General features: G+C 38.6%; 1 protein-coding gene across 9 annotated transcripts in view; it reads left to right on the top strand.

Annotated features, from left to right (window-relative positions):
• The window catches only part of MPPED2 (metallophosphoesterase domain containing 2), a 170,753-nt gene that overhangs the window by 52,062 nt on the left and 92,328 nt on the right, over window positions 1-26,363 (top strand). For 8 of the 9 annotated variants that reach the window (XM_039355942.1, XM_039355945.1, XM_039355937.1 and 5 more), the window contains one exon: window positions 10,009-10,190. In XM_039355942.1, the coding sequence (XP_039211876.1) occupies window positions 10,009-10,190 (182 nt within the window). Of the gene's footprint in view, window positions 1-4,829; window positions 5,031-10,008; window positions 10,191-26,363 lie in introns of those variants that run through there. The other variant, XM_039355946.1, reaches the window with a different exon arrangement.

The following is a 26,363-nucleotide window of genomic DNA, read 5'->3' as shown; positions in this document are numbered from 1 at the left end:
GTGTCAGCTTCCACTATAGGTAGGTGGATCAGGGCTTGTATTTCAGCCGCCTACGCATCTCTTGCCCTACCCGTTCCTAGTCATGTGATGGCTCACTCCACCTGCAGCGCTGCCACAACTGCTGCATGGGCAACTCAAGCGTCTATTGAGGACATTTGCAGGGCGGCGACATGGTCCTCGCCTTCCCCATTTATTAGGCATTATTGCTTGGACAAGCTTGCTTTGGCTGAGGCCGCCTTCGGTAGATGTATTTTACAGCAGGTAGTGTCACCATCAGGTTCACAGGCCCCAACTGATTCCCACCCTTAGGCACTCCAGGAGCTTTGGTACGTCCCATTGGTGGATTCTTCAGTCATCATGCTGGAGAAAGAGTGTTGGCTTGTTCATGTTCTCAGCATGATGATGAAGAATCCCCGCTCTCCCTTCCAGTGGTTTGTTAGATAAGGGTTGGGGGCCTGTTCCTTTCTTGTTTTTTTATGAATACCTGCTTGAGAGTCATGTCGAACTGTTGTCATTGGCTATACCATCAATGAAACTGGGAGGAGCTAGATAATGAGGTGTGACAACTTGACAACTTAGTCTGATTGGGCAGGAGGACTGAAATAACCCATTGGTGGATTCTTCATCATCATGCTGAGAACATGCGTTCAGATAAGCCAACGCTCGTTCTAACCACTGCACTATCACGGCTCTTTTAGATAAGATGCTAAGATGCTTAAAGAAGCACTGGACTTTTAAATAATTGTTACAACTTTTTAATAATTGTTTCAAGATAAAATCAATTATTTTATGTTGGGAAGTCTGAGATATTCTAAGGAAGTGAGAAAAGAACAACTTTTTTCTTTTTGTTTTATTGGTAGAGAGAAATCTGGTTAATAAGAATTTATATTGGTGCTCATGTGTACACACAGGGAAGACTGTGGCTCTGTCAATATTTCTGAAATATATCGCAAGTCAGCTAAACCTAACTTGGCCAAAAGAAACTGTTGGACATTTTAGTTTAGTTTAGCAACATCTAGAAGACCATGTTTCCAACTTCTGAAATTTAACCTGCACTCATGAACGGATATATTCCAGAATGCTTTAGAGCCGAGGTCACCAACCTTCTCTCAGTTGGGAGACCAGAGGGAAAGGGAGGAGGAAATATTTTACACGTGCGCGTATCTGCATGCGCAGAGGGCCACAAGCATGTGCGTGATGCAAATGGGGTGGGACTAGTGCCTGCATGATACTCACTAGCCCTGCCCTATTCTTGCGCAGTGCAGCGCCCCATTTCTGCACTCCACAGTGCGGCAGCATCCGTTTTGCACCCCGCAGCATGGCAGCATCCCATTTTTGTACTCCGAGGCGCAGTGATGGCCCATTTTCATGCCCCAAGGCATGGTGTCCTGTTTTTGCACCCCGTGACCACATTGCTAGTGCGAGTGGGTGTGTGTGCAGCCCACAGGTTGAGGACCCCTGCTTTAGAGAAATATCCACTTGAAGGAACTGGACATTAAAAGCCTTGTTAATAGATTTCCTCTGTAAGTTCCTGTTCTGCCTACCAAGACTATTTAGAAGTTGAAGATAAGTATCTATAAGACATAATAAATTAAAAGAGAATGATGATATGTTTACTGAAGTTGCTAGAAGCAACTCACTGTATTCAGTGACATTATGCCATACATACATAGAATTTCACCATATAAGTGCTTGTCTAATTTACCATCTTTTTCTATTTTGAATATAAGATAAAATGTCATTAATTGTCATTGATTTCTTTCTCTTTCAGCAGAGAGGGCATGTCATGATGTTTCCATAGTTAGAAATTGCATTTAAACATTTCCAGCCTTGTCTGAAAATGTAATTAGTGAGATTGTATTTGGAAGATTTTTCAAATAAAACACATAAATAAAATTATGTTGCCTGCATCTCTTTCTACATCATCATATATTCTGTCATACAGCTTTTCTCTCTTTCAGACTTTGTATTTCTTATGTTAATAGTTTTCTTCTACTCTCCAGAGGAACAAAATGCATGCTTAGTTAATAGGGGAAAAAGTGATGTTTTTACCTCATGGTAGCATCTTCCTTGCAAACTAACAAAATGAGAGATTCAGAGTACACTGAAGTTTTCATATATTCAAAATCTCATTGGGATTGTTTCATATGATTTTCTCATTAGGGATAGCTTCTGCTCCATAGATAGTGAAGCTTTAACTTTGATTTGTGAATGCATACAATAAATCATTTCACTACAGTTGATTCCCAAACTGACTTGAAGTATAATTGCAAACTTTGTTGAAGTGTGTGTCTGTCTGTATCTGTAGTTTAGAGCATGGCAGGTTAAATTTTTTAAATTGACTATTTGAAAATATCCTGAAGGCATATTTTTATCTTGACTATAATTCATTTTTGTAATTCACTGAAAAATAAACGACTTAGCAGAGAAAAAAATAATTGTCAAAACATAACTGGTGATAAATGGATGAATGCCCAGATATTTCCACTGAGATTTCTTTTAATACATTAATTTTTGAACATGGAAATATAGAAACAAATACAGGTTTATAGACAATCCAGAATGGCTGCCCATAAAACTACAATTTTAATATAAAAATCCTTTTTCTTCATGCAGTGTATTTTTGTCACAATCAGATGGCTTACACTTTATAATATTTTATTCAAATTCTATGAAGAAATTGTAAAAGTATAATAGTATTTGTGGGAAAGTGCTACATTTTTATTTTACACCAAGAAGATGCAGGTCTTGGTCATGGTACTGAAAGAGATTGTCAATAAACTAATTGCTACTTAAAGCCACATTGTCGGACAACCTCAAATAAAGAAAATGGTTTTAATCTGATAAAATTAAATTAAAGAGGTAAATTCACTATAAGGCATTATTTCTGCAGATTTTATTTATTTTATTCTTTTGAAATTTTTTATCAATTAATTTGGATTTTCCTCCCTTGGGTAGTAACCCATTGCTTAGAAAATACAAACTACAAATTTTTACATACTAATAACAGGTTATTAAACAGATGGTGTAACAGGTGTTATGTTACATACAAGTATAATGAAAATACTGTTCTAATCAAATAGAAGCTGGTTGGAAATAAGTAATTAAAATTCCCAGTTCTTACAACCAATAGCCAGAGGCCACTTTTGAGGAATAAGGATACATATAAACCAATTTCTTGAATAATCTGTGGCACTTCGTTTCTAAAAGATTCTTTCAAGATTATATGGTGTATTTTTGAAAAGTTGTATTTTGTAATTATATGAAAGTAAACTCATTCAAACATTGTACTACTATTATTAAACAATTATTATCTTAAAAGAAATCTTTGTTTTTAAGCCTTTTTGCTACAAAGGAAAAAACAAACAAGTCTTGTTTTAAAGCTCAAGGTGAAAAAAACATTTAGTGAGCTTTTTCCACAAAAAGGGAATAAGATGATGGGGGGGGGTCCTTTATGTAGACCAGACATGTCAAACTTGTGACGTGGCTCAACTTATCGGGCCGGTTTTGCCATTGCTGGCAATGGGGTAGGCATGGCTTCCAGATGATGGGTCCGGCCCACAGGCCAGCAGTTTGACACCCCTGATGTAGACTGTAAAGAGGGTCTGCTATCTGGGATATGGTGCTAGAATAGGATCTTAAACTGCCTTATTTCTCTCTGCTCCTGGCCTGAAAATGGCCCAAAAGCTATACAGCTTTTAAGGCAATACAGTACATTTCCTGTTATTGTAGGGAGCAGTAGTGAGCGAAAACGTTAAACAAACAATAAATAAAGCTGCCTCTAGCCCTGGTTACGTTAAACCACTAGGGCTTATTTGCAGAGCAACTTAACATTTATTCTTTTGAATATTCTTAAATTTCTGGTGTTTATTGAATAGTTTATTTTTCTTAAGTTTACAAATATACAAATAGCATAATGCAACATATTATATACCTGGCTACCTTAGGGTCACATGTAATGCTCCTTCCAAAGTTTTAGATTCTGTCCCCGGACTGCTGACTCATCACTTCATCCTCTCTGAATTTGATGCTCTTTTGATATTTTGTATGAGATTAGAAACCTCCAGCCAAGAAAAAAATGAGAATGCCAGTGGAGAAAGTTATGCTGAATTTTATTTCTTTGATGGGCTAACTTAATATGCAGGAAACTTTGTATACGGGTCTCATTCAAAATTATAAATTAGTCTACTGTTTCCATTTAAACACAGTCTGTGATGGATTCAGTTCTGAGCGTCCCAACTATGTATATCAGCTTTAAATTTGATGGATTCTTATAATTTTGAGCTTTGCAATTGTCTGATTTTAATGAATGTCCCAAGAAAATTAATAGCCTGGTTTGGAATTACTTCTAACAAACAACATCCCAATATCATGAGGAAATGATACAGAGGCTGGCATTTAGTTGTCTATAGTTGTTTCTTTTATAATTTTTTCTCTCTAACATACTATATACAATAGCTCATGAAAATTGCTGAGCTTCCTTTCATAGCTCAAATAACTTATATTATATAAGTCATTTTGATATATAGAAAGTATAGATTAAGGCTCAGTCTAATTCATTAATCTGATTACTTAATAAATATTTTAATTTTTTTAATTATCTACAATAACTCCTCTACATCTACAGTCAGGATCTAAAGATAATATACATCACAGTTAGTAATCCTAACAATTAAAAGTAAAAGAAGGAAAAAGGCCTGGGGAATTATAGCATGAATCAAACAACTTCAAAAAATTGATATATTGCCTGAAAAGTTGAACCTCTTTGTGGAAAACAACTAATATCAATGAGTTTGTACATCAAGTGCAGGTTTCTTTCCCGTATTGTGTGATATTTTTAATCAATCCCTGAATATCCACATTTTTATTTGTTCATAGATCTGAAATATTGGGACTGTCATCTCATATAGTTGACGAAAACATATGCAACATAAGCAAGTAATTTACCCTGTTAATTTCAGCCCAAACTGACAATAACGGGATGTCTAACAGCAAGGTGGTACTCATCCACATATTAAATCTTCTCTCAGGTATCTAGTATACACAAGCAATGTTTTTGATTTTCATTTTGTGTTAATTTTAACATTTTATTTGGTGCCTTTATATAAGGTTTTGACTCCCGGAGACTGCCTGGACTAGTCCTTGCAGTTTTAAAGTGCACCCTCTTCTCTCTCAATTGCTTTGCCAGGGCAGGAGAGTCAAGCTTGTAATTCTAAAAGTCACAAAAATGACTAACAAGGTTATGCTGTTTTGAAAGAAACAAACATGGTTTTTGAGCAAACATTGCACCTGCTGACACCCCTGTAAATCAAATATCTCTTTAAAGAGTTATAGGCCGGTGGTGTGTTTGCTCCAATTCTCCTTTCCCCTTTCTGCTGAGATTTCCAAAATCCATGGTGAAACAAAGTTGGTATATATTGTTTCCTGATTCCTATCAACAGTTCCCAGTCCAGCAAAATCTATTTAAAATAATTATCTTTATTGAGGTAGCATCACCACGAATGGGAATGACGGTTGGAGAGAGAGAGGAATCAATTTCTCAAGGAAATGGTGTGCTTTCCTTCATTAGAAATGGAGGCTGGACAATCGTAGGTTAGAGATGCTTTACTATGTATTCCTGTACAAGCAGTGAATTGTCAAGAATCAATCTTGATAAGACTTTTATACAATGAAGTTGATTTCTGCTTTTCTCCATTTTTTTTACATAGGAATTTTTGCGACTTTGTGTGTGTGTCTCTGTATGTGCACATGCATGGGCACATAGCCCTACCCCCAGTCCCATTTTGAGTACTTTTTCTCTATACCATTTGTACCCAAGAACACTACTCATTCCTCTGAGTTTACTGAATTCACATTTTACAATTTAAAATGCAACTGGTTTTTTTAGCCATTGTTAAAAATCTTGAATTATACTACCACTGTCCACCAATTTTAATATGATTTTTCAGTAAGTCTTGATTGGTATCGTCAGAGGCAGATGATCTTTCTTTGTCCTTTTTCTGGAAGAGTAAGTTGTCAGGAATCATCTGGAAAGGGGCCTGTCATCTGCTAGTTTTCCAACAGGTGTTAGAGTAATTAAGACCCCCTATTTGGTTGTACTACTGGCGTATGTGATAATTTAACCATGTTAAATATTTTAATATTTAATGAAAGCAGCATGATTAGTATTATTGGGTGAACCAGTTGATACGTAAAATTTTAACATAAGCTTTTTATTAAGAAAATTTCATGAAGAACTTTCAATAAAGATATATTTATTGTCTTCCATTTCAAAAATAATCTTGAAATGAATGTTAATTTTCTTTTGAAGTTAAAAATGTTCTGATATAGTTAAAACTGAATTGCCAAGAAAAAATATGAGCTATTTCTGAAAAGAGGAAACTTGCCTGTTGGAGTTTTTTGTTTATGGTCGATAGTCTTTATAAATAGCCTTTATAAAGATATAAAAATGTTTGTGTGTGTGTGTGTCTATGTGTGTGTAACTTATATTTTCTATAAATATTTACGGTTACAAAAAATAATCATCTTACCTGCCAATACAATATTCATTTTTGTTTCCATGGCTCTTATTGTTTCCTACCAACCCCAGCTTTCAGTCCCATTTCTATTGCAGAGGAAAAAAGTCTCAGCCACACTGGAGTTACAATAATTCCATGGCCCCTTCAAGAGTGTATTTTCCATTTTTCTTTCAAATTAACAAATAAATCTACAGTAAACTTGTACACAGTCTTGAAAAAAAATCCACAGTCATGTGAAGAATACGTTTGTTACTGTTCCCAAGACTTAAGAAACAAAACCACTAACTTCATGCTTTGAAAATAAAAATACAGCTGAAATTTGTAGACACAACAAAAAAGTAGTAGATAATACACTTTCCTCATGCGTATTTGCCTTGCCACAATAGAAATTAATTGCATGGTTCCTAGGTTAATAGTCACATTCTGTAAATTGTACTGTGTATCTGCAGAAAAGGATCTAAAGAGTTTATGTGTACATGTATGTGTGTATTCATAGACACACACACTTTTCTTCTCTCATAAATATTTGAGAAGTACTGCCTTTTGGTAGCCCTGTCTTAATTAAATAATTGTTGATGCCTTATAATTGTAAATGACAATTCAACCTTTTGTGAAGCATAAACAGATATATAATTTCAAATAAGCAGTTTACCTTTTCAGCAGAAAAAAATGGAATTCTGCTTTTCATTTGGGTTAGTTATGACCCACAATAGAAAACTGATTTTGCATAGTTACTGATTTTAATATCTCCCTTTGAAAATTGAAAATAGCAAATGTATTGGGAATAAGTTGGAGGAAGCACTGAATATATGATAAAAGTATATGATGAATATTCATGGTTAATGCAGATAGGCTTTACTAATATTCTTTCAGACAAACACAAAAGCTCATTTTTTGGGCAAAGATCTCCTTGAAGCAAAGTGAAATGATACTAAGATTTTAACCATAGGCTAATACACTGTTACTATTTTATAACAGCAAACAAAGCATTATTCTGGAACTACATTGTTAGAAAGAAAGTCACTAGATAAACTTGTTAAATCTACATACGTGAGTACAATTATATTTAGGTTATCAATTTAGCCTCTGACACTTACTAATTTAAGACTGTAAGAAGAAAAAAAGCCTATTAATTGCATACTCTCACTAAGATTTTCTAAATGGTGATAGAAGTTATATTCTGCATGTTCATTACTTTTGTGGGATTCTGTGCAAGAAAAAGCAATGTTTGTAACAAGTATAAGCTGATGCCTAAATGGAAAGAACTAAAAAAAAGTAGAAAAGTAAAACAATGCAATTTCTTAATTTCTTTTTAAACCATTTTCAATAATTGGTCCACATATTGAAAATAGAGAATTTATTTATTTGTCAGTGGTTTTCTTTAAAAAATCATTTCTAATGTACCATATGCTTATAAATTTCAGCAGGAATACAGTCAGTACAACTAATTCAGCAAACTAACCATAAACATGAAAGTCTGTTTTGCATGAAGTAACCAAAATAATCATCAGGATGAAATTAATGTGACAAAAGAAAATGCTACTAATCTCCACTAACAAAGATCTCAAAATCTACATGAATAACCGGTTTGGACCAAGCACAAGACCAAAACCAATTTTGGCGCAATTAGATATCTGGGAGAAAATTTCATAGAAAAGGTATCCAGGACAAACTGTGTTTTCCTACACAATGTAGGAAGAAGTGTTAGGAAGAAGGCTGTAAAAATCTTTTAAAAGAGATGTTTCATGGTTTGTGAAAGCAGATATGAAGCAACTCTCTTTGAATCAATCAATCAGCTGAATTCTTTTCCATGCTCTTGGCTATCTACATGTATATGTGTGCACAGCCATTCTTCTTTGTTGGGGAAAAAGTGAAATAAAATAAGATTTCAGAGGAGCTTATAGGCCTATCATTGTAGGAAAAAAAGGCATGTTTGCTTTATTATTTCAAGGACAAGAGCTTCATGCACACATATACTTTGTAAAAAACCCTTTTTTTCTTAATGTTTGCAGAACACTAATTGCCAACCAGAAAAGAAGCCCCTCAGAACATATTTAGGCAGAGGGCGAAAACAATTTTGGTGAAAAGGTTCTTTTTTACAAGAGTCGTAGAATGAATTAGAACAATATATGTGGATGTGTTAATTTTGTGGGTCCTTCTATTTCTATGATGTACCTGTTACAGAGCTTATTATAGAGCAGTGGCTCTCAAAATGTAGTCTGGGGACCTTGCGATCCTTTCCAGGGGTCCACAAAGTCAAATATTTTAACATATCTCAGTTTTAATTTCTAACACACAACATATTGATAGATATAACCCACATAAACCAAAGCTCTTTGGAGTCCTCAGTCATTTATCAGAATGTAAAGTGATCCAAGATGAAAATATTTGCAGACCACTACACTAGAATTTTCATTGTCATTTCATGAAATGGCAGGAATCCAGGCTATTCGTTTTTTGCAATAGTGTGTAAAGGAAACATGCTTTCTGCTGACACAAGAGTTCTATTCCTGATCAATAAATTCCCAAATCAATCACCCCTACTATGCTAGTATTCCATCTCCAAGTAATAATTACCAAGCTGCCACATTTTGCAGGAGCTGCAGTTTTTGTATCTTCTAGCCCCATATTCAGTTTTCGACACATTTTATGTGGTATTTGTATGTGTGTATACATATACTATATATATGTGTCTGTGTCTGAGTGTCTATACACACATACACACAAGAGGACAAAGCTAAGCAAGAATACAAGTGAAAATAATTTAAAGTGCAAGTGTATAATCTCACAAGCCTTCAAAATTGTTTTATCTGTAGGTTTTGAATATTGCTATGTCCACCATATTTAATCTCTTTCCCTACTCTTCTCTCAAATATTAACAAATATTATATTTTCCTTCCAGTACATAACAATGTCTCTTGAATGTTTTTGGACTGACTGAATATTCTATTCCTATATAAGAACAGAGAACGAGGGGATGATAGAACATTCAATGTATTAATTTCTGCATATGCAGATTCAAAAAATTGTTTTCGTACATAAGTTAGTAAGATGAGTAAACCTGTGTGGTGATGATGATGGTCTTCCTAGTTGGACAAGCTTGTGCCAATATGTTTTTGCACCTGTCATCCAGATAAATGAATTATTCTTTTAATAATTTATGTCTCTAATGATTGAAGAGAGAACTTTCAGACCTAGAAATAGCACTTCCAAAATTGATATTGCCAATTATGTTTGTAATATGAGTGTAAATCTTCAAATATCTTCATACCATTTTTTTTTCATTAAAAATGCTCTATAAACCTTAAATTCACTATAAGGTAAATTTTGCAAAGTGATTGATAATATATTTAACAATAAGAACTCACTCTCATCTCTTTAAGACTGAAAATTCCCATCATGTAGGAAGTATCTACATAGTGAATACACTTAATTTGTTTAACGTGTACAGCAAGTGTAATTTTAATGGACTCTCTTATGTTTGTTTTAGGGTCGACCCTATTCCATACGACACACCGAAACCAGCAGGCCACACACGGTTTGTCTGCATCTCAGACACACACTCCAGAACAGATGGAGTCCAGATGCCTTATGGGGACATCTTGCTTCATACAGGCGATTTCACGGAGTTGGGACTACCTTCTGAAGTCAAGAAGTTTAATGATTGGTTAGGTAAGAAATCACTGCATTTTGATGACCCAAATTAACCTTTGCTTTCCAAGTGTCACTTGCAACCTCCTAATTGTGTTAGAGCTTTGAAAAGTATTCACCTTGCAACCTTGTCATCTTGTTATATACCCAGTGCAAGCAAAATATGATTGTGTTAATTAACGTGGATTTATATGCCTGATCTTGTATTTTCACCAACATAACCTTTGCCTTTTGGCATCCCATGATGACAAAGGCTGAATAATTATGTGACCTAAAGTATACCTGAGTTTTAGATCTTTGCAAAGTAGGAATAATAAAAATATAACAAGTTTTTTTCTACTGTATATAGTACCAAATGTGGTTTGAGAAGGACTATGAGTATCAGAATAACACTAGGAAATGGATATATGTTTCAGATAAAGGGATACAGGCATAATAATAATATGGATAACTGAAGGCTCCTTATATTGTCTTAAAGGAACAAAGTATGTGTTTTCAGGGCTGAATTTTATTAAGCATTTCCTAATAGTCCATTAGTTAGTGAGCCATTAATAAGTTGATATAAGGGTTCAGCAAGATACAGAAAAACAGACATATGTATCACTGGCCTGCATAAAATTTGAGGGCTGTAGTACAGAGTTAGAAAACTTGGGGAAGTTATCTAGAAAAGGAAGAACTGAATAGTAAGAAGATTAAAATGGAACTGTGATTCTAGGAATAATAATGAATATGTATAAATAATAGAATAATAGAATATCTATAAATAAAATTGCATCATTATATAACACATCTTTTAATGTGTATCTGTGACATTTTTTACATAGGCCTCCTGTACCCATGATACATGATGATAAAAACAATAATAAATGTATGTTGTGTTCTTACAATGCAATCCTGCCCTTTTGTACCCCAACATCAGCTGAAAGTATGCAGACGTGAGATTTGTGTCACAATGCACAATTCATCAGCCCTCCAAACTGAGAGGTGTCAGTGCTCCCCTACAGTTTTTGTATAGGGACCATGCTTGTAAAACCCTGAATGACAGATTATCTTGGAAAGCCCTTAGTGAAATAAACAAAGAATTGTTACAGCTTTTTTTGTAGGGAAGAAAAGAAATATATTTGGATGAATGGTTTGAACTTTTCAGAATCCATTTCAATTTATGTGTTTAATGCAATTTGATCTTGAATTATCTCTGCGGTTGATTGCAATAAGACATTGTTGCTCTTCACAGCTGCAGACTGAAAAAAGTAATTAATCTTCCCATCATCTCCAAGACTCTTCAAAGCAGAGTAAGCTTCTGTGCTGTTTCTTCACAGATTCATGGGCTATATGTAGTCTGATTCATTCATTAAACCATATCTCTGGCAAATACCCTAAAATATAACTCATGTTTTGATCCAAGATGTTTACAGCATGGTTTTGTAAATAATTTAAAACCCACCGCAAAATAAATTAAGTAAATAGTCTGCAAGAAGTTAGCAGAGACAGTGCCCACTTTGCAAAAAGCACCAAACAAAACAAAAGGAGAATTATGAATGAACAGAAAAACTATTAATGAAAAGAAGGACCAGGGATGACATGATAGTAGTGTTCCAATATCTAAGGAACTGCCACAGAGAAAAGGGGGTAAATCTATTCTACAAAGCACCTGAAGGCAAAACAAGAAGCAATGGACAGAAATTAATCAAGGAGAGAACCTACCTAGAACCAAGGAGGAATTTCCTCACAATTAGAAGAATTAATCAGTGGAATGGCTTGCCTTCAGAAGTTGTGGGTGCTCCATCACGAGTTTTTTTAAGAAGAGATTGGACAACCATTTCTCTGAAATGGTACAGGGTCTCATTCTTAATCAGGGGGTTGGATTAAAAGACCTCCAAGATCTCTTCCAACTCTGTTAACTACAGCTGATGAATCAACTGTAGAAGATTGAGCAAGGACAGCTTGAAGAAGCTGGTTCCTTCAAACAATATGCATACTTGGAGAATTATTTTAGTTCATGTCTAAAAACAGCAGGGAAGCAAATCTCTCCCCAAATCCCTGAAATCCAACAAAGCTGAAGTTTAAAGATCACAACCAGCATTCATTTTGGAAACTAATTTTGGAAACTAACTGGAAACCAGTTTGTCCTGGGTTAACATCATAGTGGTGAACCTATGGCACACGTGCCAAAGGCGGCACTTGGAGCCCTCTCTGTAGGCAAACGCGCCGTTGCCCCAGCCCCATCTCCGCCCACGGCCCCCTCCTCACCAGCAGACCCCCTGTAGGAGAGTGGCCCCGGGCGCAGCCTGCATGGAGCAGTGCACCTAAGGACATAGCCAGGCAGCAGGAACAAGACTCTGCCCTCGCACCCCATAGCGTGCAGATGCTGTGGGGTGTGGGCAGAGGGTGTGGCTTCCATGGCACTGCAGGGCTGCCTGGGTGATCTGCGGCAGGCCATGGAGGCGGTGCTTAGTCCTGTGGGCAGGTGGGGCAGGGGATGGACAAGGCTGGAGCAGGCAGGGCAGGAGGTGGAGCGGGGCGGTTTTGGGGCAAAAAGGTCTCTAAAAGGTTCGCCATCACTGTCATAGAGTCTCTACTTACCATGGTCAGAATTATTTGGATTCTGCTTTGGTAATCTAATCCAGCTTTCCAGCTCATTTTTTCAACCTAGTACTATCTGGTTGGGTTGAACTCCAATTCTTATAGTCCCTTTTTGCAGATGAGCTCATATTTACAAAGTTGGCTGCAAGGGCTGCTTCCTAATGTCAGACGTGCAATGCAAGATGCAATTTAAGGCTAGCTTTCTTTGTTGATAAAGATGTTTGAATCATCTTCTAAGGCAATCACAAATCACAGATAGTTCATCTCATTTGAAGTTGCTCCACATTTTTAGCTGAAATTTGCTTTTGGTGGGATTTTCAATATTGAGTCCAATTTTGTCCTCTGCAACAAGCAGAAACAAGTTTACTCAGTAGTTTTCATGATAGGCTTTTTTCATCATTTTAAGATTTTTTTGACATTTCCCCCTTTATTTTCTTTTTTCTCTCTGGCAGCAAGAAGTAGAATTTTAACTTAGTAAGTGTGCATCTGAAATGCCTATTTAAGAGGGCTGAGTTTATTTTTCCCACTACTGTATCTAACTTTTTCTTTCTGCATTTTGCCTTGTGGCTTCTTTTGTGTAGTAACTCTCTCTCTCTCTCTCTCTCTCTCTGTGTGTGTGTGTGTGTGTGTGTGTTTGCTCCTTGACTGATAAATTTTTATTATTGGTTTTTCATGAAAGTCATCTGGGCTTGTACACTACCTGACCTTTGTGGTCACTTAGTGATTACACACGCCTGCTGGGGTAATTTATTCACTTTGTTTTGGTGTGAACATATCCCAGGAGTCTTGTAACTGCTGTAATCACTTGACCCCAGTGACTGTTAAATGCTTTAAACACAGTTATTTTAAATTTATAATTGTTTTCATTAAAAATCCCTTATAGTAACTTAACCGACCTTGCAATAAACTCAGCACTATAGACTGAGTAAAGAACAAAATTTTTGCGATGGCCAGTGTACAATGCACATGTTTACCCATTGCACTCAGTTGTGAATAGAAGCAGCAAGTCTCTTAACTACAGTACTGCATTTGGGTGTAATTGGTGCAGATATTAGCTATTTAAAACTGGCTGATATCACTTGCAGTTTGAAAGAATCTAAAATTTAAGGGTAGTTTGTTGACATAAATTAAATTACAAGGGACTTTGAAAGATTAAAATGTTATTTAATTTCAAAGACCAGATGCTGTGGTCCTATATCAACTCCAAATACCACTAAAAGTATTTTCTGTACAATTGGCTTCCCATATCTGTACTTGAGTTACTTGTAACCTATAGTTACCTATACTTATTATGTAATCAAATAGCAAAATCATTGTTATTGGACAGATATCTTAATGTAAAATTGATTGTTTCTGCAACAAATGGTTTACATCACAACTTGATTCGGGGTTTCCCCCCTGAATTGTATATTTGTTTACTTATTTATTTATTAAATTTACATTCTGCTCATCTCACTATCCAAAGCGACTCTGGTTACTGTTTGCAATTGCTTTGCTACCACGTTTTTTAAGAATTGGTGAAAGAAGTACTTGATATCTTAATATCTTCTAAAACCTCACAGCTCCTCTTTTAGACTGTGTCCAACTCTGTAGATTCCCCAAAAATACTCCTGCTGAAAATAAATATTACTTGTACAGTTGGATCAGTGCTGAATTTTTTTTAGATTGTTACAATCACTGCATGGGACATTACTTGAAGTCATTTAGTACTTTTGCAGTACAACTATTTTGTGTAACCTACAAAGAATGAAAATGCAAAATGAAAGTATTGTACAGGTGTTCCTCTTAGGATAGTGCAGTAAAGGTAAACACTTCTTCAAGCCAAACGTGACTCCAGGTGTTTGCATAAAGATGTTCATGTAATTTTCCCAGCAACACAGAAGTAGTTCTACATGTCTGCTCAGACTTGGTCAAATAACAGGAAGTCTATACGGTTACATTTTCCATCGGGACAACATTGAATCAAGAATTAATTTACTTTTCATTAATTTTAGCCTTAAATTTGAAATTTGGATTTATTTATTTATTATTATATTTGCCATAATCTGGGTATACTGTAATTGTATTATAAAGACACACACACACACACACACACACACGTCTTTGGTTATTCAGGTTTTCTCCCACATAAAATTGGAAGTGTCTTGGCGACGTTTTGATGAAGTCCCATTCGTCATATTTAGGCTGGTATTAGGATGTCACCACCACACATCCATGCAAAAAGCAAACCCAAACCCACACTGATGATGAGGCACGTCTACAGACCAGAAACTGGACCACAGCTGCATCATTAGCCACTTTAAACCCCTCCAATCCATACAGGAAGCAAACTGACACTCACCATGAAGATGAGGCACAACCATGAACGTGAAGCCAAACAATAGTAATGCAGCTCACTATCTCAAATACCCCTGCAACTCAGACTAACCTGAGCACAACAAAGCCCCCACCCAAACAGAACACTCCCCCAGCCAATCAAAGCACAGCCAACCCCCCATCCAATCAGAGCACAGCCAAGCCCCTAACCAATCAGAACATACCTCTACCCAATCAGAACACAGCCAAACTCCCACCCCAACAGTTCATACTCTCACTGGCAGTTAAAAGGAAAAAACAGCTACAACCACATATTGCTTCTAGGAGTACGAAGCTGAAAACACCAGCCTGAAGATGACGAATGAGATTTCGTCGAAACGTCACCAAGACACTTCCAATTTTACGCGGGAGAAAACCCAAATAACCAAAGACAAACATACATACATACATACATACATATATATATTTTCTGAGGTTTTCGCGGGTGTTTGTAGGTCTTTGGTTATTCGGGTTTTCTCCCGTGTAAAATTGGAAGTGTCTTGGCGACGTTTCAACGAAGTCCCATTTGTCATCTTCAGGCTGGTGAAGCTGAAAACACCAGCCTGAAGATGACGAATGGGACTTCGTCGAAACGTCGCCAAGACACTTCCAATTTTACGCGGGAGAAAACCCGAATAACCAAAGAACTATAGATAGATAGATAGATAGATAGATAGATAGATAGCTATTGCTATCTTTAATAAATAATTAATTTTGTTTTATTTTAATATTTTGAGCTGCATTTATTTTTATATATACAAAATACAATAATTTGTTTTGTTCTAATAGAGGCTTATACACTTTCCTTAGGATCAAAAGTCTAACCAAAGTTTGTTTGATTCATAACAAATATGTAGAACCACATATTTCATTTATGGAAAATGAAGAAAAATCAGGTGTCTGAAATTATGTGTGGGTTGCCCAGAAATGAATTAAGAGAATGTTAAAAAAGAAACTGCTCTTCAAATAGCATATCTATCTACTTTGTGCTGGATATTTTAAAAAAAATGTCCGAAAAGAAAAAAAATGTATTGTTACAATATTCTTAGTTGAATTAAAGCAAATATCTTATAATGAAAGCAGAAGTAGTTTGATTTATTTTTCCATTTTGGAGCTTACCATCTGGCACTTAATTTTGCAAGATATTGTTTCATTTGTTATGTTTGGAATAAAGATTTATTATAAAGATTCATTTTCTACTACTTGTTACACATTTTGCATGTTTTCAAATGCTGTGATTGAATGAAAATGCTGATTAGACTTAAATGTCCTGGGACCTTCATTAGTTTGGCAACATCTTTAGATCTTCTTAGCTTTAGGAATAGACGGAGGTTTTGAAGACCTAGCTGTTATAATTGAAACATTTACTTCACAACAATAAGAATAAGAAAGAGCCAAAAACAATCAATTTTCTTATTTCTTAACACTTGAAGGATCTATATTTGTCGTTCTGCTCAGGAAATTTCTCCCAAATTTAAACTCCATTAAGTTTAAATTTTAAATTCAATTGGGAGATTGTGTGCACATAATTCTGCACATTCAAACATTTGTATATGCTCTGTTTTGGTAATATTTACTGACTATCAATGCTCATCCAAAGCTATAAATGTACTGCTGTAACTCGGAAGCAATAACTTTGTAACAGTTTCTTAACTGTGTTTATCCAACAACAAGCCTCATCAGTTGTTAGAACAATAAACCTACAGATTTGGAAAACTCAGATTCTTTTTTCTGCCTTTAGTTGTGCCTCCTTCCCAGACTCATCAAGCAGGCAGAAGGGTTGAATTATAAAAAAGCTCTTCCTTTTTCTTCCAACCTTTCTCCAATGATGTAGCTGTTTCCATGCTTCTCGATTTATAGGGGAAAAATAAATAAACTCCACAAAAAATTGAGGAGGGAAGATAGAGCCTTTTGGGTGTATTTGTTGCAATGTGAGTTGTAGGCATTTGAGGGTGCTACGTTCCTGAATCCAGTATTAGGACTTTAAAAAGAAAATTCTAAATATGCTTATAGTTATGAAAAAAGCAAAGATAACTCGTGTCTTCTCAGCAATTAAGTTTTTTTCAATTAATGATAAATAAATGCTACTATATGAAAAATTAATAGCTAAAAACTCACATTCCTTCATTACACTACATCTAGGGGAACACTCTGGGTATCTTTGCTGGATATATGCCTACCATGATATTCTTTAAAATAAAATATGAAATAGTTTTTCATTTGTTCAGTACAATACGATATCATTTTCCAGGCGGGATACAAGACATTGGGCTGACAGAGAAAGCAGGGCAGATTTTGACATAATGTGTAGCGTTCAAAGTTAATCTGAAACAAAAAATTAGTAGGCTATGGACTTCAATTTAGAATTGGCCAGCAATGTCCCAACTATAACAGCCTTTTTTTATTTTATGTTGTGTACATCTATAAGATCCATCTAGATCAGAGATCCCCAACCTTTTGGGCACCAGGGACTGGTTCCATGGAGAAAGGTTTTTCTATGGACCGGAGAGTGCATGGTTTTGTGTGCTGCCTGCATCCCATGGATGGGACTTTGCTTGTTTGAGCCTTTTTGTTCCTGTTCTTTCCTTTGACTTAGTGGCAATTGTTGGTGAATGAAAGTGTTATATTAAGGAAATGCTTTACTCATTTGAATATTTTTTGGGCTTGTCTTGTGTGATGGAAAATAAACTTTTTATGATCAAACAATCACTGAGCAAAGGTCTGGTGAAATCATTTGCTGCAAATACGGCTTATGCCTCAAAACTTTCATGTTATCATTTATTCACAGAACCAGGCAAAATACAGTGTCACCAAAAACCAACATGCAGCATCTTATATTAATGCAAAGGTGGCAGACCTTCACCATAATGTAATTATCCAAACTAGATGGGTTAATAAAGGTTCCTAGAATTACTTCTTTATTTTCTTTATTGCAAGAAAAATGAGTAGCTTTCTAAAGTCATGCTTTCTATGGACTATTAGCATTTGTTTGACTTGCTAATTAATCCTTTGGTGCTGTTGGGCCAGCAGCCAGCTTTAAACTTCTGAGATTTTTTTGCTTTTAATGCTGAATATGCCTGACTTTTCCCCTAGGGTCAGGGAAAGAAAAGCGATACCAATACATCTTTTGTTTTCTACTGGATTTCTTGAAAACTGTTATAATTTGTGGAAATAATTTATTTTGAGCACATCTTAAAAACCAGTGCTGCAAGTGGTGAGTTCTGTGGGAAACTTGTAAAAATATTCCTTTTTAATTTCCTCACACATGTACAGTGGTATATTATAATGAATAATGGGAAATAAAAATATTTGCATAGTAGGACAAAGTGATATTGCATGGAAAAATGTTGCCTTTCATAAAGAATATTAAAACATGCAGACCCAAAGAATATACAGCCTGTAGACTTCACACATTTACAGCCTGTCATTAGTTTTTATTATGCTTGCTATAACCTTTAAAAATTATTTTTTAAAAAACAGAACTAAGCATAAGTAAAGATTGAAGGTACCCCAAAGCAGGAGGTCCACTTGGTCTTGCTTAGGTTGAGCTGAAACCTGTTCTACAGTTTCCAGGTACCAAGACCCTTCACATATCACTGAGGTGGCCTGGGATGGAGATGTAAAGCTGAGGATCAGGCCCAGGATCATCCCATAATTCCCAAAGCAGTTTGAAAATGACTTGTTCTTGTCTTCAGTGCTGCCAACCATGAAGTACAATAAACAGTTTGAGATTACCAGAAGTACCCCTTCCATCTGACCAGTGAAGGAGACAAAAGACAACATTCAGTATCCTGTCCCTCAAATGTTAAATGAAACAAAAATTTTATTTACTCCATCATAGAAAAAAAGAGGGAATAACAGAGATTGCAACTGCTACCACCCAAATCCAAAGAAGGAAGGAAAAAAGCCAACCAATCTGAGGCACCTTACCATCCCCATCACATTGCATATTAAGAGATTTATTAAGATACAAACAAACAAATACAAACATACACACACACAAACACACATGCATACACACAGAATATATATAGTAAGTAATATATATAGTTCTGCGACCACAAGTGGTTTCCCCAGTATTTTCAGTTGTGTTCTGTCAATGGAACGGGTAAATAAATCATAAAAGTGCAGAGAGAGTTCAGCAAGTCCAGTCTGCATCTGGGGCTGATCCAGGCCTTTAAAATATTTTTCAGTCCTTTACTGCTCTTTCCTTCTCCCCAGGGAAGCCCAGGCAAATGGAGTGGGAATTAAATTAACAAGAGCTTTATCTGTGCTCCCTTCTCTAGGGGCATGCACAGAAGTTGGAAGAAGACGTGTTGCACCTTGTTCAGTGCAGTGGTCTAAAGCAGTGGTTCTCAACCTATGGGTCGTGACCCCTTTGGGGGTCGAATGAACCTTTCACAGGGGTCGCCTAAGACCATCAGAAAACACATACTTCCGATGGTCATAGGAACGAGACACCGCTCCTCTATCCGTCTCCAGGCGGATAAAAACAACACAGAGAATGGTAAGACTTAAAGCATCGAAGGAGCAACTCCCCGCCTCTCAGGTAGAGCTAGCAAAAGCCAATGACTCAGCCCGCCTTCTCCCAGCCTTTTCACCAATCAAAAGCCACAACCCGGACATTGGCGTCCGTGAAGTATCTTCCCTGGGACTTTGTGAAGCCAGTGGAGCTGCTCCAGATCGCGCTGGCATGCAGTCGCTCGCGCCTCTGTGGAAGAGGGGAGACGGGCTGGTGGGGAGTTGGGGGGGTGATGCAGGAGGAGGAGGAAGGAGGGAGGGAGAAAAGGAAGAGTGGTTTAGCTGTGGAATCAGCACGCCGGAGGGCTTTGCTGCGGGGTGGGTTCCTTTTGTATTTTGATTCCCTCCGTTTTGGAGGGAGGAATGGACATTTTATGATCTGGGGAAAAAAAAATCTGGTGTCTGTGAATAAAAGCGTCAGCGATCATCTTTTCTTTCCGCCAGCTCGCCTTGATGCATTCAGTGCAATTGCTTTTTTAAATAGCGCTTTTGGATTGTATTTTTTTTTAAATCTTAGCTTTTTTTTAAAAAAAAAAAACGGGTTGGTCTCTGCCCTTGCGTGGTGGGGTTGCAAGCACCTTAATTGAATCTCCCCCCCCATCCGTGGGATTTTCCTCGGGGTTGCTAGGAGCTGCGCTTAAACTCGGAATCAACTGGCTGCCAGTGAAGAGAAGGGAGTTGGCGTGGGCGAGAAAGCCAGCAAGCCAGCCTGCCTGCCCGAATTGCAAGCTTCCCTTCACCTTTTTCGTCGTGAATCGGGAGCAAGCCAACCTCGGGATTTTCCCTCCTCCCACCTTTAAACGGCTTCCTTTTATTCTGCCTCCCGCCTGGTCAGGATCCAAAGGCGAGGCTCCGATTGGGGAAGTGTATACTTCACTGCCAGAAATTGTTAGGAAAAAGGAAATGCATTGAGAGAGGGACTTGTCAGAAAACATTTAGATGAGAATCAAGTACGCTCAGTGGAAGGTGAAAATGTTGGAAGGAGGGAATGAAATAGCTGGAATCTGGGACAGCTGTAAAGTCGTATCCTTCTGTTTTGGAAAAAGTCCATGAAAAAGTAGTCACGTAACCCCTCGCTTCATCCACAAAATGTTACAGGGGTTCTGATTTTTTATTTATAACCCTTTTCCTTTCTTCCATTCTCTTGCTGCTTTTCCTTCAATTGATCATATGATCAAAATGTGGATGCTTGGCAACTGGCCTGTATTTATGACGGTTGCAGTGTCCCAGGGTCATGTGATTATTTTTAGCAATCTTTTGACAAGCAAAGTCAATGGGGAAGCCAGATTCATTTAACAACAGTGTTCCTAACTTAATAACTGCAGTGATTCACTTAACAACTGCAGCAAGAAAGATCATAAAATGGGTGCAACTTACTTAACAACTGCCTTGCTTAGCAACAGAAATGTTGGGCTCAGTCATGGTCGTAAGTTGAGGACTACCTGTAGTTGTGGAATTCCTTTTGTTGGATGGTTCTATCTTCTGGAGTCTAGAGTCTGATCCTGCATATCAGATATTAACATTACGATTCATAACAGTAGCAAAATTACAGTTATGAAGTAGCAACGAAAATACTTTTATGGTTGGGGGTCACCACAACATGAGGAACTGTATTAAAGGGTCGCGGCATTAGGAAGATTGAGAACCACTGGTCTAAAGTATCTCCATTAGATAGCTATCTAGTTTCCCCTTGAACATGGGATATAAAGAGTAACCCATCTCCTTTCTGGCGTCGTTGTTGAAATCCTTTTTCTTGTTGGCAGGTTTGTTTCCCTGTAACTTAATAATTCCAAATCTTGAACTCTGGAATGATACAGAATGAAGAATAGGAGGTTAATTGACAAAAATGCTAAACACATACGCAAAGGGACAGTAATCACAAGTCAAGTTTGTGCTAAAAATCATATATAGGTACACAAATAGATTCTATGTGCTGAAGAAGACTATTCCATATAAAAGTGTTAGCATGACACTGCCTTTTTGTTTTCAAAGTAAAATGTGACTATAACCCAGTATTGGAGTATAGCAGGTTAAATCTTTTTTATTGTTAGAAGTGTGTGAAAAAAGTAATTCACAGATTCATGGATCCAACATTAAGCCAAAGAAACCTTGAGGTAAGTGTCTAATTAATACTGTTTCAAAAAAAAAATCTAATTTTAACCCGGCAATCAAGTTCTGTATATAAAAGATCTATTATTCTTTCTCTTGGGAATCATGCTAAATATTCTTCTTCTTTTAGACTTTCCCACTGGACTGTCTCATTCTACTGAAAGGAAAATAAGATTTTACCTCATCTATAAATTAAGTTCTAAATAATTCTTAATACATACTGACATGGGCTTTTGGTAAGATAATATGTTTGGCATAAAATACTCTTTCGTATTTTACGTGCTTTTGAAGGAAACTTGCAGTACCTGAAAGAATGTCTAGTAACAGAAATGCAAGTTAGAAAGATAAATAGTCATTGTATTCTAGGTGTGCTTCAATAATTTTCAGAAGGTTTTGGGAGCCGCAAAACGGCTGTTTTCTCTTTAAAAAATCCTCCAAAGTGTTTTTTCCCCCCTTCGTTTACAGTGGAGAGGGAGTGAGAGAGTCAGAGAAGAGGCCACAAAAATTCGCAAGGAGGTTTGCGAAGGTAGAAATTGCCAATTTAAATGTTCCTTAACGTAGCCCTGTTATCGCCTCAGACGTTGACGGCCACCATTTTGAGCAGCGTTTTTTGGCGCCTTTCATTTCTAGCCTCAGTATAGCCTTCCAGGATCTTCGGGGTTCAACAGTTTATATTGCCACATACGTGTTCAGGGCAATAAATAGCCCTGACACCTACATTTGACATTGCCTCTGGCAATATTCTGCTCCTTGAGAGCGCAACCTCTTCTTCCAATTATAAACCTTGCCTTGCATCTCAGGCCTTCAATCAAATCTACTTTGACCAGCTCAATATATTGTTTCTGAATCAGATATATTGACTCACATAAGACACTGTGATTCACAGTAAACTCATCAGGAGCTCATACTGGTTTTATCAGTGTTCAGAAGTTAACCAACCAGACCCCAGCTCCTAATTATATTTGAGATCCATCCTCAGTCCTGTACTGGAGGATCTCCAACAAGATGGCAGAGGACAAACAACCCCAAATTGTGCTAACTACTACCAGCTCTCCAAGCAAAAAGAGGGCAAATCCTCCAAATTGGAGGCGCGGGGAAGCTGAAGGCAAAGGCTAAAGCTATTTCTAGTAAGGCTCCATCCAAAGCATCCGAAAAGGAGGCCAGCAGAAGACACATGGCCTTGGAGAAACAATTTTCCAAGGCCCAAAAGGAAACTCCAAGGGAGATTCCTCTCGCTTCTGTGGCTACATCTGAGGGCTCCCTCTTCAGTCTTCAACTAGCAACTTCATCTCAAGCCCAAAGATCATGGTCCCCAAATGTGGAGGCCGGGCAGGGGCCCAACATGTCCATTGGCCCAGATCCAAATCTCAGTTGGGTAGCCCCTTCACCCAGTAATCAGCTGGGGCCTTCAGCCACGTTCATACCCACTGCTGCTGGGCTCCGCCCCAATATTTCTCAAGCAGTATGGCCAGAACAGCTCCAAACCCTGCTTGCTCAGGCACTTGCGCAGAGTATTGCATCGTTGCAGAGACCTAGACCTGCATCTCCCGACCATTTACATTCTGAACCCCCGGAATATGCTTGCTCCATTGCCTCTGATCGCTCATCTCGGGACAGGGGTCATATTTGGATGCAGAGGAGCCACGGGACCCACCACTATCAGAGGACGAGGAGGCGTCTCCAGAACCCTCCCCCTTCGTGGGGTTGTTTGAACCCACATTATTCAGCTCTCTTCTGTCTAAGGCAACTACAGCAGCCAAGACTGAACCTGAACAAGAACTGCAGTCAAACTTCAAACCCTCTGTTTTCTGAACCAACTGTGACCCAAAAACACGTCCCATGTCCCCCCTTTTTCCTCAATTCTTTCAGGAAACAATGGGGCAGTCTTAGCGCTTCCCCTCCTCCAGAGGTCACAGAGAGAATTTTTTTAATGTAGCCCCATCACTAACAGAACTAGAGGTCCCGTCGGTAGATACATCTCTAATGCCTATCTTTTCCTCCACCGTACCAGGTGACATGGCGGAAGCCTTGAGACTGGAGGAAAGAAAGTCAGAATTTTCTTTGCGCGGGTCCCATCAAGTGTCTGCGTGCGTAGTGAAGGCTTCCACTTCCGCCTCTTTCTTTTCCAGAACATCCATCATATGGCTTAGAGAGCTTCAGGCCATGATTCCCCAGGAGCAGGTACAAGCCCACCAAAATCTGGGTAAGTTGCTCGTGACTGCTGAGTACAAGGCAGATGCTACATTTCATGCAGCCAGATTTTCGGCCAGGTCAATTGCTGCTAATGTGTCAACTCGCCGACTGCTCTGGTTGAAACAATGGCGAGCAGACTTAAAGTCCAAGTGGCGTCTGGCCACCGCCCCTTATACTGGCTGTCATCTGTTTGGGGAAGCTCTTGATCCCTACTTGGTGGAGAACTGAGACAAGAAGAAGGTATTAGTTCACCAGACCAGGCGAGCAGACAGGAAGGTTAGCCCGTACTATCGCAGGCAGTCATTTTGCGCCGGTTCAGGTTCAGAGTGGTTCCAACCACCCCGCCCCTTCCCTCCCAGGACCGATCGCCAACCAGACCTATCTGTACCCAAGCCCAGACAGCAATTCCAGTCGAAATGGCCTTTTCGAGGCGCGGGGGGGCGTCCCTTTAGGAGGAATAAGTGACTCCAGGGAGGGAACCCCCATTGGTGGCAGGCTTTCCCTCTTTATTCACATCTGGGAAGCCACCACCACAGACGTTTGGGTTCTTTCCACCAACAGGAACTGTCTGTCACTGGAATTCCTATCCAGACCACCGGATCAGTTCATCCCATGCCCAACCCCGCTAAACCCAACCAAGAGGAACCTCATGAACAAGGCCATAAGTCACCTCTTGGAGATAAGAGCCGTAGAACCAGTACCGGCCGAACAGATAGGGAGAGGCTTCTACTCCATCCTCTTTGTGCCAAAGGCCTCTGGAGGATGGAGAGCCATTCTCGATCTAAAGAGGCTAAATGCCTATCTGCTATACAAAAAATTCAAGATGCAGACTCTCCAATCTATTCTGGCCAGCATCAGAAGGGACGACTTCCTGATGTCTATCGACCTCACAGAAGTGTATCTACATGTCCCAATCCTTCCCGAACATTGCAGATTTCTCAGATTCTGTTACAAATCCTGTCATTATCAATACAGAGCCCTGCTGTTTGGCCTGTCATCCGCTCCGAGGGTGTTTACAAAGATCTTGATGGTTCTAGCCACCCACCTAAGACTGGTTCCAATACGGATCCAGTGCTATCTGGGCGATATTCTCATACAGTCCATGTCCGTTCAGACAGCAAGGTCAGATGTAGCCCTCTTCATCGAAGTCCTTCAGACCCACGGGTTCTCTGTAAACTTCCTAAAGAGCCAGTTATTTCCCTCCACTTGACTTCTTCATTTGGGGGCGGTCATAGATACGGAACAGTGCATTGTCTACTTGTCACCGGACCGTCAGATCAGTATGCGGGCCCTGGTACGTCAGGTCCATCAGGACCGTGTTGTTTCTCTAGCCACCCTCTCCCAACTCTTAGGAAAGATGATCTCGTGCATTTCTATAGTACCTTGGGCCAGATTGCACTCCAGAGACTTGCAGTGGTTCCTACTCCCCTTTCAAAGGTGGAGAATCAGTTCTTCCAACAGGAAAGTAAGGGTTCCACCTCAGACATTGAAGTCCCTCTGCTGGTGGACCTCCCAAGCGGTAGCCAGAGGTTCTATTTTCAACATCCAGATCTGCAGTGGCTCCAGTTAACCGCCTGGCATGTGAGCGGCAACGTCTGACTCAAGAATCCTATCCAACGAGGGTGATCAACATGATTCAGGCATCCAGACGTCCATCTACCGACAGAATATATGACTCTACTTGGAAGAACTTCTCTGCCTGGTGTACCAGAAATCAAACTGATATTTCATCCATCACTATCCCTAGAATCTTAGAATATTTGCTGGAGGGACTCGACAAAGGCTTATCGCCAAATACCATTAAAAGGCAAGTGGCAGCCCTGGCTACAGTGCTGTCATGCGACAATTCATCTTCTTTAGTCCATCACCCGATGGTTCGCTTCTTCATTAAGGGAGCGACCAACATTAAACCACCTCCAGTCCATAGATACCCCTCGTGGAATCTGTCATGTGTATTGCAAGCTCTTACCACGCCACCGTTCGAGCCCATTAAGACCTGTGATTTGAGACTCTTGTCCATGAAAGTGGCCTTTCTAGTGGCTGTTACATCAGCCAGGCGCATATCCGAAGTGGCAGCGCTCTCTGTCAGAGAGGACCTATGCATTTTTCGTAAAGACAGTGTGGTCCTTAGACCGAATCCGTCATTTGTTCCAAAGGTAAACACTTTATTCTACAGATCACAAGCTCATACTACCAAACTTTTGTCCTCACCCGTCTCATGACTTGGAATGCTAATGGCACACTCTGGATGTGCGCAGAGCATTAAAACACTACATCAAGCCGACTTCTGCCTTTCGCAAATCAGAAGCGCTTTTCATCTCCTTCCAGCCATCCTCCATGGGGCAGAAGGTCTCGTCGTCGACCATAGGCAGGTGGATTAAGGCTTGCATTCCAAGGGTATACCAATCCCAATCCTTATCCATCCCAAACCGT

Source organism: Crotalus tigris, unplaced genomic scaffold (genome assembly GCF_016545835.1).
Source record: "Crotalus tigris isolate CLP2741 ecotype Arizona unplaced genomic scaffold, ASM1654583v1 scf7180000018777.2418813, whole genome shotgun sequence".
Classification (NCBI taxonomy): Eukaryota; Metazoa; Chordata; class Lepidosauria; order Squamata; family Viperidae; genus Crotalus; species Crotalus tigris.
The sequence above is the reverse complement of the archived record's forward strand: the minus strand, read 5'-3'. Positions and strand labels throughout refer to the sequence as shown.